Raw genomic sequence first — 16529 nt, 5'->3', positions numbered from 1 at the left:
ATTACACCAAATTAAATGATTAACATGAAAACATTTGATTATGTAAGTTGAGCAAAATATGAGAGCACTGGCCATCATGTTATTTAAATTAAATAAGTGCTGCATGAACATTGACAAAACATCAAGTCGTCTGTCTGTCTACTAAAACACTCACCTCTAGTTTAGTTTCGTCGATCTTCACTGGTTTTTCCTCTTCTACCAGTAAGCTGTTGTGATGCTGCACAATAGGTGGCCTCTGATGACTTTCCAGGTAAACCTTCACATTAATCCTCACTGCAAGTTGAAGACCTTTGGCTTTCACTGTTAAGTTGAAATGGTCTCCCTGGTGTTTGCTGTCATTGTGCCGATACGAGATGAGCCCGTCCTTTAAGTCAGCCTGTGAGAATGAGTCCACCTTTGTTTCACTCCGGTAAAGTCCTCCATACTTTGGAGCTTCATCTAATTTGAGGATGACCTCCTGATCATCTCTGATGTCCAAATTTGATATGACACTAAAATTACTAGAAGAAAAGGTTACAGATTTGCCCTTCTGAACCAGAAGGCCAGTGTTGTTGCCAACCCTCAGGAAAGGGTCATGTGCACTGATGTCTAAAAGGCTTGATATAAAATGCTTTCCGTCTGAGACAAAGAGTACAAACCTGCCAGTGCTCACACCCTTGTGAATGAACAACACTCGCTTTTCTTCCAAATCCTTCTGTCGAAACTGGAACAATCGGTGAGTAGTGTCATTAACCAGCACAAGGTCTCCCATCGGGATCCCACGTCGAGTGTAAATCAATTGACCATCATCAAAGTCAGCGTCTGCGTCATGATAACGCAAATCCTCAATAGTGAGTAACTTCTGTCCATCCCTTACTACATGGAAAACTTTATCAATAACACGTACCGGCTTTTGGTCATTGAGTAACTGGATAGAAATATTGAATATTCCTTCTTTGGAGCCAATCTCGTCTTCTGCTATGGAAGATTTGAACCCTTGGCTGGTTGAGGCTATGAAAGTGAACTCATCTTGGGTTGTTTCGCTGTCATCGTGGATATACATTATACGTTCCTCTAAGATATCCTGATTAGTGAAGGTTAGGATATTGTTGTAGCTAGCATTGGAATTTGACTGACTAATACGGGCAAGCTTTCCATGTTTGGGGCTGTTTGTGACTGTGTAGTACATCTCCTTTGTACTCAAAGTCTCCGCAAACAGCTCATTTTTTGTGATAAGTTTACTTTCACCCTCGAGAAGTGAAAGGCCATCATTTCGCATAAACACATTGTTGACATCAGCTTTGATGGAAAACTGGAAATCATAGTTTTGTGACTGAGCATGTCTGGAAATAAGCTGAAATTTGAACCTGTCACTGGTATCCTCATAAGGCCTGTCAACTAGCTCGTAATATACTTTTAGATCTGTCACATCTCTTTGGCTAAATGTTGAGTTCTTCCTCAAGACTGTGGTGTCGAGCAGGAGTTTACCTTTCTTTGGTATGGTGAGAACCCGAAAATAAAGGTCATCCTCTGAGATCGTCACACCTTCGGCTGTGGCGAAAAGATGGTCAGAGTTTAGAGACCCTTTTCTGGCTTTATCCATGTCTATCATGACATTCCTCACTAAATAGTACTTCACCCACTTTACTGTGATTGGGAAGAGAATCTCAGTGGTTGCCCTTCCAGCCACATTAACTTTGCTCTTAAAGTAATCATTGGCACTGGACGTCTGGATTTCTTGAAAAGTGCTGACATACCTCAGGCGCTCTTTTTCTAGAAGCCTTTGGGAAAACGAGTCAGTATGCCTCCATTCACCACTTGAGTGAAGTCTCTGGAGTTCTCCATACTGAGGGGGCTCAATAACATCATAACGGATGTCTACAACCTGTTTCACAGCATTGGTCTGCACAGCCAGCTGCTTTGAACCAATTACTGCTGAGTCTCCTTGAACAATCTCCATGCCTGTGTTGTTGGCAATCTTATACTCCAACGCTACAGCCATGACCCTTAGAACCACAGTGTTGCTCACCTTTTCCCCATCGCTAACTCTAAGAACTATCCTTGAGTTTCGAACCCCTGTGTGAACATAGTACACCCTTAGCTCCTCCAAGTCTAAATATGAGAATGAGGTCACTACCTTGCCAGGGTTGTTTTCTAATTCTAAATATCCTGCATCAGCATTAAGGCTCCCAAGCACAGAAAAGACAAGGTCGGTGTAGGGACTGTCAATGTCTGTGGCCTTCAGAATATCTGTGGTGAGGCGTTTCTTTGTGTTCTCCAAGAGGACAAAGAGATTTCCTTCAGGGAGACTTAATTCAGGTGCATCATTGGTGGGTGTCACAGTAATATTGTAGCGGTACAATTTGTTGCCCTTAAGATAATCAGGAACCTGCTTTCTACTGCTGGAATAAATTGAAAACATAAAGAAGTCATCTGGTTCTTCAGAGCCTCCATGGATATACATCACTCGTCCATGCCAAAGATCCAACATACTGAAAGTGTTCTCCTCTTGATCCTGGTCAACATCAAGCCTTATCTGACCATGAATTGGTTGCTCCCGAATTCTGAACATAATCTGGGACTGTCGAATGCCAAGCTTCTTGAAGTCCAAAAGTACCTTGACATGTTTAGCCTCAAGAGATGCTCGACCACCTTCCTGGACCACAAGGTTTTTGAGCTGCACAAAATTTGAGCCATACCTTCGGTCCATGCCCCTTGCTAAGGTGGACATGTGAAGTGACGGTGTTGGTGTCACCAAGTGAAAGAGGGATCCTGGAGCACTTGTTGGACTCATTGTGGTTGATGGTTCTGGTTCTTTCTCTGGCTCACAACCAACTGAGATATCCTTGGTGACTACAGCACTGGAGAGACCCATCTTCACTTTGTTAACTTCAATGTTCTTCAAACATCCTTTAAATGAACCTCCTCTGACTCGCCTTCCAGAAACAGAAACGAGTCCTACCTTTCTGACTTCTGCTCTGGTGCTGTCATCAATACCTCCGACAAAAAGATAACCTTTAAGCTGAAGCCCCTTGGAGCGAGAGCTAATGCTGCTTTTCACCATCTCTCCATTGACGGTGAGCTCAAGGCTTTTTGAACTGAAATTCAACTTGATAGAATGCCATTTCCTGTCACTGATGAATGTAAGGGAACGAAGCTCAGTTTTTGTCCCACCTCTTCCAACAATGGCCACTGGCAAGCCCTCCTGAATCTCCACAGCAACAAAGTCCCCTTCTCTGGCTGAACTGTACAAAATAATTCCCTCTTTTGCTGAAGTGTGCACAACACACTCAAATACTGCTTCTTGCTGGGTGCTCCAGGTTGGAAGAGAAATATAAGCCCTGGAGCTGAAGAAGCTGACTGGGTCATCCTCTGTGGCAAAGAATTGAGGACTGCAGCCTAAAGACACCTCATAGACATTCTTAAATCCCGTGTATGGCCTCAATGATGACAGCAGGTTGTGTTCGTTGAAGACCACATCCTCCATGCAGCCTCGGAAACCAATCGGATCTCTGGGGAGATAACTTCTATCCAGGCCTCCTGAGCCTCCTACATAGATACCATCTAAAACTTGGAGATTGTGATGGGAGCCGGGCATCTTTGTACTGGTGTGAGAGTTCTTGTCTACAGTCAGAGTGATATTTTGCTGCACATGGTGAACCTCCACAGAGTGCCAGGCCAAGTCGTTGACCTGAGAGCCTCTCTCTGATTGTAACACTTGCTCCCCCGATCCAAGGTCAAGCTTCAGCTAAGAGAATAAACAAAGAAAAAAATATAAATACAAATACTGATCTGAGCAGAAATTCCAATTAAATTCAGGTTTAGAAAATATTTTTTTTGCGATGTCTCAGTTTTGATTTGATTAGTGTTATTGTTTGCCAAGTTCACGGCATGTCACTAGGAATAATAGTTGGTCAATTGGTCCATCACGCTGAAATACCTCGATTTGGTTACGATTTCGAGTCAAATGTCTCAGTATCATTATTATTGGATGGATTGCCAATAATTTAATGGATGTTCATGTCCTGCTGGGGGTGAAATGTAGTGAGTCTGGCGATTCCTTCACTTTCTTATGTAGCCTCATATCAGGTCATCTTAAACTAAGACGATGAGCATTGTACACAATACACACACCACTTACTTCCTAGTTCAGCCTTACACCACAGCTGTGTATTCAGGGACAATCTTGTTTTATGAACATATAAATACATCATTACTACACTTTATTGATTTTTCCTATAACTTATGATATTGTAATTTGTAAGACTTATCAACTGTAGAAACTGTGACACCTGGAATGGAAAACACAGGATCTAGACTGTGATGTCACATTGTTTTTGTAACACTGAGCTTTCTCTGTGATTTTAAGCAGGAAGTATTATCTCTTTGCCTTCAGCTACGTCCTTAGAGCATCATGTCACCATCTCAAACTAATGCTGCATTTAGATGACGTGCTTGTCAAGGCTTGCTGCTGAGTCCCCGCAATTCATGCACGGGTTTCCAGGGAGCAAACACTCATGACTGACTCACATGGAATGAGACCCCAAGCCCGAGGATAGCTTGTGCAAGTGAACAAAAAAATATTTGGTGACCTGTGCCAGTTTAAGGAACAGGGAAGAGCAGTTCACTCCTTGTGCTTACTGAAGTATGACAATGTAACACAGTCGACAGAGAGATTAATTGCCAGTAGCACGAGTAACACAACACGAATAGAAACTTAATCACAAGGAATTCTCGAGTTTGATGCACAGAAGCTATAATGCATATCTGAGGACTGTGTTTCTCATGAATGTGTCCTCATATTAAAGAGGATTCCTATAGTACATCTGTCCATTCTGCATGTTGATTTAGCTTTGCAGAGCTGCTTACTGGATGCTTGAGAAGCAGTCCTAAAAGGACAGATGTATTTCACCCTTAAATCCTCCCAGCAAGGCGTGTGTTGTGGGCTAAAAATAGTACACCAACTTGGAACACAAAACCATCCTAAATCTTTTATGTTTGCCTAAATTATACATATTTGTTATTAAATCAGAAGTTAATGTCCAGGGGTGTATATTGTATGCTACTGTATGGTAAATATTGTGGCGATGTTGATCTATTCTACTGCTGGCACACAGTTTGACATTTTGAATTTTAACATTAAAGTGGTCTTCTCATAATTTAGGCTCCAATATGGAATTCCGTACCTTGAAAAAGGGATACAAAACCTTTGTGGGACGGTCATCATTAGATTAATCCAATCCACTGATTGGTTAAAATTTCAGTTCAACTTTTAAAAAATGTGTTTAATGCATAATTTAGATTTCAGCTTTGTGAAAATGTCTTTCTTTTCAACTGACTGAGCTTTGGAGGCCTATTTTAAAGGGTACGTCTCCTGTTCAAATTGAGTCAAGCCAGTGTAGTCACTGAGCAGACACATTCATGGCTGCATGGCAGTGCAGCATCGTCGCAGTCTTGATAACAAAAATAATGCACAAAGATATGAATACTATCTTTTTATGAAGGCTAAAATTATTGGTCGTTTAATCGAATAATGGTTCAACAGAAAAGCTGTAATTTAACTCAAATCCAATAAACACATACCTGCTGCTTTCATAATCTCCTAAATGCCACTGTGACAAGTGATTGGTATGGAGTAAACACTCCACTGACACCATGCAGGCTTGTCTGCTTGTGTTACAGTGCTAAGAGACTGACACTGTCAACTGAGATCGAGCAATAGCTTACGGTGGTCAGTGTGTGTGTCTTTTCATGCGCGTGCGGGGTCAGGCACTGAGATCTGTGTGTACTGTAAGCCAATACACATATGTGCGTGCGTGCGCTCATGTATGCTTGAGCACATATACTCATGTGCTGGGGCCATGGATGTACCCACCTGCAGGCGACCAGCATGGAGCTCTAGTAGGAAGAAGTCGGTCTGGCCAGCGGCGAGAAACAGCAGGCCATTGGTGCTGGAGGTTCGGAAGCGAATGCGGAGTGTGTTATGGTCGGACGACTCTGTTGCCTTGAGCTGTACAAAGCCATCACCATAGAAGGAAGCTGGAGAAGGAAAGATTGGAGAGAGATATGCTTTAAAAAAAAAAAAGAAAAGGAAACGGAGAACATATATGTGTTCAAATCTGGTGTTCACGGTCTTTTGGCAGCTGTTTGAAGTCATGCTTTGAAAGTGAGATGAGTACGAAGAAAAATCTGGAACAGAAAGTACAGTAGCAGTGAAAACAGCAAACGCAGAGCAAGTCAAGTCAAGCATTGTGGTCTTATTATAGCCAACATGTGACATTTAAATATAAAAGCCAGCCTAATTATCATCTTGGCTGTTCTTTACAAGTGGAGAAGTGTGTGTACGTGGAAAGCATGCATGCATGCACGCACACGCGCACACACACACAGCCTTCTAACACTGCGCGCAAATTATACCCCACCTGATTTAAAGGAATGTTTTTAAGACTCTTTGGTCCTAGCCTTCCTGGTGGGCCAGTTGTGTTTGCTCTTTATGTGCTCAACTGTGATGATTTACATGCATTCAAGTAGCACAAGTGTATAATTATGATGCATCGAAGTTTTTGAATAATAATCTCCCATAGGATGAAACAAAAGCCTGTGGATTGCGCCTGAACTGCAGGTTTATGCTTCCGCTCGTCTGCAGTGTTTGGAGAAAGTTCCTCCTGGACTGTCCAAAACTGTAGGAGTGACATCGCTGATTTTTAAAGGTATTTGACTTTAATGCCACAAAGGCTGTATACAAACTGGATGTGGAGGTGGCTCGGAGGGAGTCAGACATGTTTGGGCCTGTCCTGCCCTGACAGGAACCTTCAACCTGAACATGAAAGACTCTGACGTCCCCACATTGTCTGTGGCCCCATGTTCCAGGAAGAGCACAGCGGACGGACCCAGCTGTTTCTTCTACCTCACCTCCCAGCCATCTCACATCACCCTGTAATCTGGGCTAACGTGCTCTGAAGCTTTCTCATCTAAAGCCACTGTGCCCAGGCACCACCAGCTCAGCTTCTAATGAGTCCCACGCTACGTCAAAAGGTTAACAGGCATCTTCGCCTCTGCAAAGAAGCATGTCGGATAAATCTATCGTTCATGGCTGAGGGCAAAAAAAATGGAGGACTGTTAATGGGCCAAAGTGATGAACTGGGGAATATAGATTCAGTTAATGTGAGCTAATGCATTGCTCTTACTCTCAAAAGGGTTAGTGCACTAATAGGTAGTTAGCTTGACTGAATCCAATTGGTATGGGCTGCGCAGCATAAATTAACACGGTTAAACCAGTAAAGCATGTAAATGAACGCCTCAGGCAAATCAATATACAACAATCAACAGGAGCTGAACAAATATCACCCGCATCAAAAATAGTGCATCTTATGATAACATCAACACTAAAATAAAAGAAACAGTTAAAACATTTTATGCACTTATACTTCAAAATAATATATATACGTATGCGTAGAATATATATGTTTTATCTTACATGTTTTTATATGTTTTCCTATCTTATATGTATTTATGTATTTTATTCTTTTGTATTCAGTTTTTTTCATGTATAGCAATTACTTTTTAAGCAGACTGAGTCTTGGCCTGTGCTCTATAAATCAACTTGTCTTGAATGTAAACAGCCAATCAGTCTTAGAGCATCATCCATATATAAAAAACTCAAATTCATCATTTTATGGTAAAGTACAGAATTGCAGCTGGCTGTTTGACAATCTTCACTCCTTAGATTTATTTACAAAATGATTTTGTATACAGATGTCATATTTTCTTTTCCTCAATATAAACTGTTAGTTTATCATTTTCTCGTTTCGCCGATTAATTGTTTGCATTAAAATGCCAGAAAATGGTGAAAAATCAGTTTCCTAAATCTTAACGAGATATCTTCTAATGTCTTGTTTTGTTTAACCAACAGTTATTTACTTTACTATCACAGAAGAAGAAAATGCAGCACACTCTCAGAATAAAGAAGCTCGAACTGCTGAATGTTTTGTTTGACAAGTGACTGTAAATGAATAATTGACTCATAGAGCTCAAATCCTCAGTTCTTCAATTATTAATAACTAAATATTTTACCAAAGTCATAGCTGTAAAACAAAGTGTGCATGATGTTTGACCAAGATGCATTCATTTATTTGTCACAAATAAAAGCATCTCAGTAGCTGCGCATAGTTTTTCAGTGAACCTCAAATGGTTGATCCCATCTAATGTTCCCTGCTGCAGTCAGCTCTCATGCATATTTGTGCACACAGCCAAAAGATAATTCCTATTGTTTGATTAAATTAAATTCACTGTCATTAACTGACCAGTCAGGTGTAATGTGCCGTTAAATACAGCCGGAAATAAACAAATATACTGAACCACAGACACACGCAGCATCCAGCATTACCTATCTTCGCTGTGGCTCTGAGTCAGACTGACTTTATTTCTCATTTATACGACATGTTCATTCATCTGACTGGCTCTGTGTACATAACGGGGAGGGGGGGGTTGCATTCCCTACAACTGGCCAAGAGGAACGAAATGACATTTTTCCCTTAAATTCACAACGATGGACATGCAAGCTCAATTGTGTTTTAGTGTTGTCACGATGACGTCATTATTAAATGTCATGTTGGGTTTAAACCAAAGGGTCTCCCACACAGTTCACTGCCCTGTAGGGAGCTGGATTCGTCCAAGAGCTGTCAAAAAAGATGCCAACTAGGTCAATTAAGTGTTTGGAAGAAAAATGTGACTAGTTTCAGCTTTTCACATGCTGAAGCATGGCCAATTCTGGGGGGAGGGTATGTAAATGAAAGAGCCTGGAAACAATGCCTGCTGATAAACATACCCGTGTACACCTGACTGTGTGCCTCAGGAGGCAGAAACAGGAGGCGTCTGGAGGGTGTTCTGTAATCTACATGTTTGCAGGGGCAGTTTTCTGAACATCAGGGACATTTTTCGGTGAGATTTCCCAACAACAAAGCTGCTGACCTTTTAGCGAACGCAGTTAATTTGAGGGGTACGACCAGTGCTTGTCACTGCCTGTGTGCTCAGTTTATACATCAAAATCAGAGATGCAACTCGACTGAAGTGCCTCTTTGCTTTTTTTTTGTTTCTTTTTTAAATTGGGTGACTGTCGTGACTCTCTGTTGCTGATGCAGTGTCACAGCCTAGGACGTGGATTTGTCAGCGAAGGCTTCTACGGGAGCACTGAAGTAAAACAAATGTCTCTACTGTAACTATTTTCAATGGTGAGGGTGAGTCATGGTGAAATAATTCTTGATTATCCCCGGGGGCAAAGCATGGATGAAAGCTGAATACGATGACACATGCCCAGGATCAAATCAACCAGAGAGGCTAATGCATGCACACACGGATATATATGATGTCCAACTGCAGCTAGAAGAGAAAAAAATTCCACCTTAGACCTCCCAAGGCAGTGACGACTGTCCCTTTTCTATGATTTTATTTGCTGTTGTCACAGGCGGATAGTTCTTCCAGTGCAGTGGGCATCACAGTGCCATGTCTGCTACTGCTGCCTCTAATAGACTGCATGTCCATGCGTGTGTTAGTGTGCACTGTGCATGCACACATTATCCTGTCTAATGCCAGCAATTTATATGAGGTAAATATTCACGTTATTAGCCTTATTAATTTGAAACAAACAAACAAACAAACAAAAAGCAACAATATTTGCTAAGGGGAAAAAAAGGAGAATAAAAGACTGTTGCTGCTGGACCTGCCTGTCCTCATTCACAATACTGCTAGGTGCTGCATTTAAAGACCTGAGAACTAAAACAGCTCGTACAGACAACATATATAACAATCTTCTGTGAAATTAAACTGAGCCTTCCTTTGGACACACACTCATGTTGTTACAGAATTACAGACGTATGTCTGCATGTGAATGAAATCACAGACAGTAATAAAAGCTAAATGGTAATGTCGTTGTACGACCAACGAATGCGGTATTTATAACCTGAGAAGTAGCATTCAGGGTGCAGTTGTTTCCCCAGTAAACTACAAACACTGCAACAAACTCGATAAAGTTAACCAGATAAATTAAATAATCAACAAACTGTCATACAAAGCGCCATGAATCTCTTTTTATGACTATATGTCACTTGTTTCATTGAGAAACATGAAGTTGGATTGTTACCTCCGGACGACAGTTCGAGCAGCAGCGACCACCAGAGCAGACCGCGGAGCCACAACTTCTTCTGGGTGTCCATCTTACTTCTTTCTCCCGGTGGAAACACTACAATGTTCGCCGACTGAGCGGTTACATATTTACAGACCTGTGCTCACTTCTTCACGCCTCGGTACCGTCAAACACAACAGCCACCGCCAACTAATCCCCCCCCCCCGAGTGGCGAGAGAGAGAGAGAGAGCGAGAGAGAGAGAGAGAGAGAGAGAGAGAGAGAGAGAGAGACAGACCGACCGGACTGTGACGCTCCACCACCGCCACCACCGGGCTGTGGGTCCTCCATAAACTCCGCCTCGTGCGCGTGAGAGTGCGTGTTAGCCTAAGTTTTCAAAATAAAAGCGTGAAGAAGAAGAAGAAGAAGAAGAAGAAGAAGAACATCAACATCATCAACAACAACAACAACAAAAACAACAAATTAATACAGGGAGAACAAGGGGAAAAGTAAGAAAAAGCACAAGAAGAGAGACAGACAGTAAGAAAGAAAGAAAGAAAGAAAGAAAGAAAGAAAGAAAGAAAAAGAAATAGATGAAAGCTTAATCAGAGCCTGCATTTATCCTAACTTGCAATAAAACAAGACAAATGGTGCAAATGTTCTCTTTAAAGGTGCAACCTGCATATATTTTTGCTTAAAACATCCTAAAATGGACTAAAACTATGGGCAGAATTTGAATAAAATAATAGTGTTGATTGTGTTACAGAGCTATCTGCTTAGGTTGCATGCTAGGCAGCTAGCCCCGTAGCATCTCCTGTGATGGTGGTGTAAACACAGAAACTCCCCCGGTGCTCCAAGCTCCCACTCTCTGCTGCTAACTGCACAGCTAACTGAGCTAACTACCTAGCTGGCTGTTACGATTAGTGCTTACTTTGGTGATATGTCACCCCACATTTGTTTAGAGTACGAAATTGACAGGTGGATGTATATGATGTACATCCGCAGCTGAAAAATGAAATTCCACCTTAGACCTCTCAAGGAAGCTACGACTGTCTCTTTCTATGATTTTATTTGCTGTTGTCACAGGCGGATAGTTCTTCCAGTGCAGTGGGCATCACAGTGCCATGTCTGCTGCTGCTGCCTCTAATAGACTGCATGTCCCTGTGTGTGTGTGTGTGTGTGTGTGTGTGTGTGCACCATACATGCATACGTAATCCAGTCTAATGCCAGCCATTTATATAAGGAAATACTGATGTTATTAATTTGACAGGTGGCCAATTCCTATATTCTGTATCTTTAAAGTCCAGTGTGGTATTGACAAAAAAAGTAAGGATTTAATTGTTATCGTACAGCCCACTTGAAAAAAACATTGTAGATTAAGTTTAGTATAATCTTCACACCACTAACACATTCTAATCGTTAAAGGAAAATTATGACTATAACAGCAAGTTACAGTTGATCCCTACAGCAGTCCGTAGCCACAGCTGCATCGTTTACTGATGATGTAAAATGAGTCATTTAGTTTATCTAAGAGGGGACACGGCGAAGCACTTTGTGATGTGTGTCCTTGGAAGGTGCTTTCTGTAAATAAACGTATTATGATAACTGTCGTAATACGTAAGTAAAAATGCCAGAACCAGCCAAAAGGCTACTCTTTCATCTGTAGTCTCCAGGCCAAGGTGTTGAAAAGGCTTCGTAAAAAAACAACAAAGCAAAGAGTAAAAACAGAACAAGCAGAACAAAACTGGCCACAAAGCAGAACAACACAGGACACACAGCAATATGTCACACGGCATGCAGCTTGAAGATTTACAGAAGAAAGCCACATAAAACCAGTGATGACATATGTACATTACATACATGCACGACATGCAACAAGCAGGGCACTGCAAATTTAGTGCTGACATGTATATGTATTAATTATCCATCGTTTTAACTGGTTACTAAAATACCTGTAATGATGATCTACTCTCTTGCTCATGTGCTCATATTGGATGTATCCAAAGGTTTTCACAGGAACTCTTACATGTTTCCCTCAGTAAATTCTGTGCACTGTACTTGTGTATTTTAAATGTTTTCAACCAGATTATTATCATACTGATGCTATATATTTACTATAGTAGTATGTAATATGTAGCACAAGTATGTGCTAAAAACAATGTCTAATGTCTAATTTACAATTCATGATTTTTCTGTTGCCTGCATATAAAAATACAAGGATAAAATGCTACAAAACTCTATGTGAGATCTGTAGTCAGTCAATAAAGACAAAAGGCAAAAATATGATCAATTCCTTCAGCAGAGTTTAATTGGTCAATAATTAGAATAAATCAAGAAAGAGTTTCATGTCATGAATCCTGGACAGTAGTTTGCATTAGTGTGCTAATTTTTGTTTAATTTTCACTTGTTTTATATAATACTGTTATTGCTTCAGTCTGATTTCACTTCATGTTTACTGATTTTACTTCACATAAAAAAAGATGTCATTTATATTGGAGTCCAAAAAGCAAAGCTGTTGTTTTTTTGGATTATCGATTAAGAATTAATCAGATGCATTTCACGAATTTACTAAAATACAATCACATAAGTGTGCAAAATATAAATCATTATCATGGAATAAGAACTTAGAGCATGAAGTTAAACTCAAGGCTAAATGTGAGTGATTTTGAGGTATTAGAGCGGAAACTGTAAACAAAGTAAGTGTATGGCACAATCAGTAAATAGATAGAGATGAATGGATGTTTTTTTTCTGATCTGATGGGACGTCAGCAGGTTCCCATAAGTTTTCTGTACTCTTGTTTGATGCAGCTGTAAATGGGATGGTAGAAGCGCCTGTCTGACGTCATGAGGTCGGTGACGATCTCAGTGTGGTCGACTCTGGGTAACATGTACAGCGATGCCTTAATGGACAACGAGATGAGGAGCTCTGAGAACTTTATGGAAGATTCAAAAGGAACAATAATGTCGCTGGTCCCGTGGAGCAAAGCGAACGGAGGAACTCTGCCAGAACAGAAAACAAGAGAAGACCGCGGGTGAAAAATGTTCATGTTCAAAAGATTTCATAAACATCATTGTTGTTTAATCCAATATCATTGTATTTTTTTGTCACCTGCTCAGTTTGTCCTGGCTGAAATTCTTCAGTATGTGTGTCGGTGAGTAGTACGGGAAGTTCTCCACTCCGTTCATAGCTTTGTGCATGGTGGAGACGTATTCGACTGCTCGCATCTGCTCATGCTCATAATGGTCCATGATGTTGTACACACCACTCAGACCTGTCCACGGAATACCGACGATTAACAAAAGTGTTTCAAATGTAACTTTGCTGCCATCAGGTCATACGATAAAAACATGACAACAATTCAGAAGTTTTCTTTAGTGTAAAACATGGGTGACAACTGTGATTGAAACTCGGTAATACACTGTACAGAGATCGTTACCAATAACTCCTCTCAAAGCCAGTGTGACGTCCCTCTGCTTCCTGCCCTCTATGAAAAGCTCATCTCTTACATCAATGAGGAACAGTGTGGTCAGAGCACACAAATGTGCACCCGCTGAATGGCCGATTAACAAAATGTTGTCCTATAAAAGACAGAAAACAACAAGCCAACAACACAGTAAATTTGGATGCGGGTACAGAACGATGTAAAAAAAACATGTCAAATACTTGAAAGTAAAACTGAACAAGTATTTTAATTTGTTGATGAAATAAAAACAGATTTAACAGTCAGTGCTGCTCAAACTTAAAACAGAAGTTCAGATATTTATTAACAATATGACTTTTGACTGTATGCTTAGATATGCTTAGACAATTTTCAGCAAAACTGGACTGGATTTAGGTTTTACATGATTTCATGGAACCTTTCAAAAATAGAGTTTTAAAGCAAATTGTAAATCTTGCCATTATTATCCAAAAGTTTTCCTCAATTTCCACAGAACACTTCATATTTCTTACTTTGTCAAAGTTGAACTTTGGTCCACTCTCTTGGGCCCACACCAAGCAATCAGCAATATCTTGGACCATCGCTAAAACGTTCCCCTGGCGATCAGATGAAACCAGCTGTCAGTTCAGATACCAGAGTCACACTTATGATTACATTTCTTATCTGAAGTTTGGGTTACTGCAGTCTAACTCTCACCTAAAGTTCACGGAGTTCTGAGAGGCACTTCTGTCTCCCAGACATCTATGCTCTACATACAGTATGTGCTACAAATCTTAAGTCAGAATGCCTATAGCTAATACCTTTGGATAGGTACAGTAATCAGGACAAATGACCGTTGCACTCAGTTCTTCGGCCATCTTCCTGGCCAGCAAACAGTAAGTGGATCGTTCCCCGGAGCCCCACGCACCACCGTAGATAAAAACCACCAGTGGTGCTGGTGCATCTTTAGACATGCCTGCATTCGGAGGGTGGTACAAGTCCAGCTTGTTGCCTCGGCGGCCAAATGTGATTCCCTTTTAAGGGTCAGACAGACGAGAATGTCAATTTTAACAAGAAAATTTCCAAGGGACTGCACTGAATGGTGAAAGAGACAAAAACATATCAGTGTGACCATTTTATTTTCAGATATATAAGAATGTGTCTCGTGGCTATCATACGAAGATTCATAGACAAATGAATTAAAAAACTTATCCTTAACACACCTTTTCATAATGCTTGCGGTTTTCATCATTCTTATACCAAGACTTCCACTGAAAGTAAAGTCTTCCATACTGGAGATATTTGAGAGTTTCCAGTACGGCTCTGGTCAAACAGTATATTCGCCTGATGGAGAAACCAAACACGAAACAGGGATTTAATAACCAGCACTTCTGCATGAGGATAGGAATGACAACAACATTATTTTCCAAGTTACCTTGGTCTCAGTGCTTCTATGTACTTCTTATATCCAGGCTTGTTGGGCCAGCCATAAAGCCACTGAGCAGCTACAGAGATGGAGTATGGGAGGCCCACCAACATGACACCCACGGTCACAGGAAGTGACATGTGATGTTTCAACGCAGACCTTCAAAAGTAAAAAGATAGTATTAAGACATTACTCTTTCAGGAGATATGACACCGGTCAAATGTTGTATTTGAGAGGCTCTTACATGTTGCAGCTCAGTCGGTCTGTCTTACCTGCAAAGATAAAGAGGTTTAGGACACTTATCACTTGTGGTACTGGTTATCAAACACACCACGGGTTAGGTGTAAACTGATAATGAAAATGCCATGCTATACTTAAAGAATACATCACTTTACTTTAATGCAGCCTTTAAAACCAGGAAAAGATGACATTTGTGACATATTATGTTACTCAAAGTCAATATATAATCTCATATCATGATTACTACATATATCACTTATATACTGCCCAGCCCTACTCATTAGTTAACACTTCTAACTGCTTGATTGTTGATTAAAAACTTCTTTTACTCAATTAATGGCTTAAGTTACCAGCCAGAGAAGGTTTTTCACAACATGGCAACCCAAATGTTTTCCTAATTGATAGCTTCGTACTTGCAGAGCATCAGTTTGTGGTTTATACATCACAATATTGACAAGTTCAGGGAGGGTGGCTTAGAAAAAGGTAGAGGTAACAGTTTTCTGTAGACTTTACATGTACCAGGACGCCATCTAGTGGGTTTTTATACATGATATGGCAAGGCTTCAAGCTTCATCAGTGCTACCTCTGCTCGGTTTAAGAATACCACCGAAATATCACAGATTAGCCTTTAAACAAGGGCTCCTAACAGTAACGTGCGTCATGAACAGATGTTAGCTAGCGTGTTCTTTGTGCTACAGTGCGTCTGACAATGCCATAAAACAAACATCTGTTGTTACAAGCTACTTTTCATTCACAATGTCGGTGTTAAATAACGTTAAGTAGCGACGCAAAACGGCTGGTATATTTCAATTTGTAGACTTCATGGAAACATAAGAGCTGCTGAAGATTAGTTAGCATTAAGCTAGCAGTGGAGCTTTCCTTTAGCTTGCTTGCTATTTGTGTCAGAAAACTAGGATAAAGGTCGAGAAGGCACGGGGAGTCAACGCGAACATACCCAGATGTAATCATTAAACGCTCTACATGCCGAAGCCAGTGTCTCGAGTTGATGTCTTAATTTTAAAATGGTTGTGTCAGGTCGATGATGCTGTGGATAACCTCAGTGGACCACAGAGCTGTCCTCCAGAAGCCGGTGCCTGACACTTACAAAGAGAAATGCAGCAGAGCGGGAGGAAAATCCTCGTTCACTTCCGCTTTGGTAAACAAAACAAAACAAAACAAAACAGAACAAACAAACAAACAAACAAACAAAAAGCTCCGCGCTTCCCGTGTTTTTCAGGAGCGTTGTACTTCCTAGCAGGTGAGTTGCTGTTAGCTAATAATTACATGAAATTCTGATCTACTTATAATTGCCATCTTATACATTCATTAATTTAGCTTCAAGCGCTG

The 16529-nt window shown here is 40.8% G+C and overlaps 2 protein-coding genes across 2 annotated transcripts in view; both read right to left on the bottom strand.

Moving 5' to 3' along the window:
* The window catches only part of cspg4b (chondroitin sulfate proteoglycan 4b), a 28031-nt gene extending 17734 nt beyond the window's left edge, over positions 1 to 10297 (bottom strand). The window contains exons 1-3 of the mRNA XM_037099019.1: positions 10118 to 10297; positions 5855 to 6018; positions 155 to 3727 (exon numbers count right to left, since the gene is read on the bottom strand). Coding sequence (XP_036954914.1) covers positions 155 to 3727; positions 5855 to 6018; positions 10118 to 10190 — 3810 coding nt within the window. The 5' untranslated portion in view covers positions 10191 to 10297. The remainder of the gene's footprint in view (positions 1 to 154; positions 3728 to 5854; positions 6019 to 10117) is intronic.
* Positions 10298 to 12378: 2081 nt separating this feature from the next.
* si:dkey-193c22.1 (uncharacterized protein LOC567837 homolog) lies at positions 12379 to 16292 on the bottom strand. Its single transcript, XM_037099519.1, has 9 exons — positions 16138 to 16292; positions 15187 to 15214; positions 14952 to 15101; positions 14740 to 14860; positions 14338 to 14550; positions 14050 to 14133; positions 13535 to 13676; positions 13207 to 13369; positions 12379 to 13097 (listed from the first exon to the last, which is right to left on the bottom strand). Coding segments are annotated over exons 2-9 (1110 nt in total). The 5' UTR covers positions 15189 to 15214; positions 16138 to 16292; the 3' UTR covers positions 12379 to 12862.
* Positions 16293 to 16529: the final 237 nt, after the last annotated feature.

This window comes from Acanthopagrus latus, chromosome 5 (genome assembly GCF_904848185.1).
Source record: "Acanthopagrus latus isolate v.2019 chromosome 5, fAcaLat1.1, whole genome shotgun sequence".
In the NCBI taxonomy this organism is placed as follows: Eukaryota; Metazoa; Chordata; class Actinopteri; order Spariformes; family Sparidae; genus Acanthopagrus; species Acanthopagrus latus.
This window is presented reverse-complemented; position numbering and strand designations above follow the sequence as displayed.

What these genes read in the sequence shown, in the direction of transcription:
- si:dkey-193c22.1 (XM_037099519.1), bottom strand. An exon ending in ATTACTGTACCTATCCAAAG is followed by an intron (nt 14,134 to 14,337) that starts GTATTAGCTATA and finishes TCTGATCGCCAG; the next exon opens with GGGAACGTTTTAGCGATGGT. An exon ending in CAAAGTTCAACTTTGACAAA is followed by an intron (nt 13,677 to 14,049) that starts GTAAGAAATATG and finishes TGTCTTTTATAG; the next exon opens with GACAACATTTTGTTAATCGG.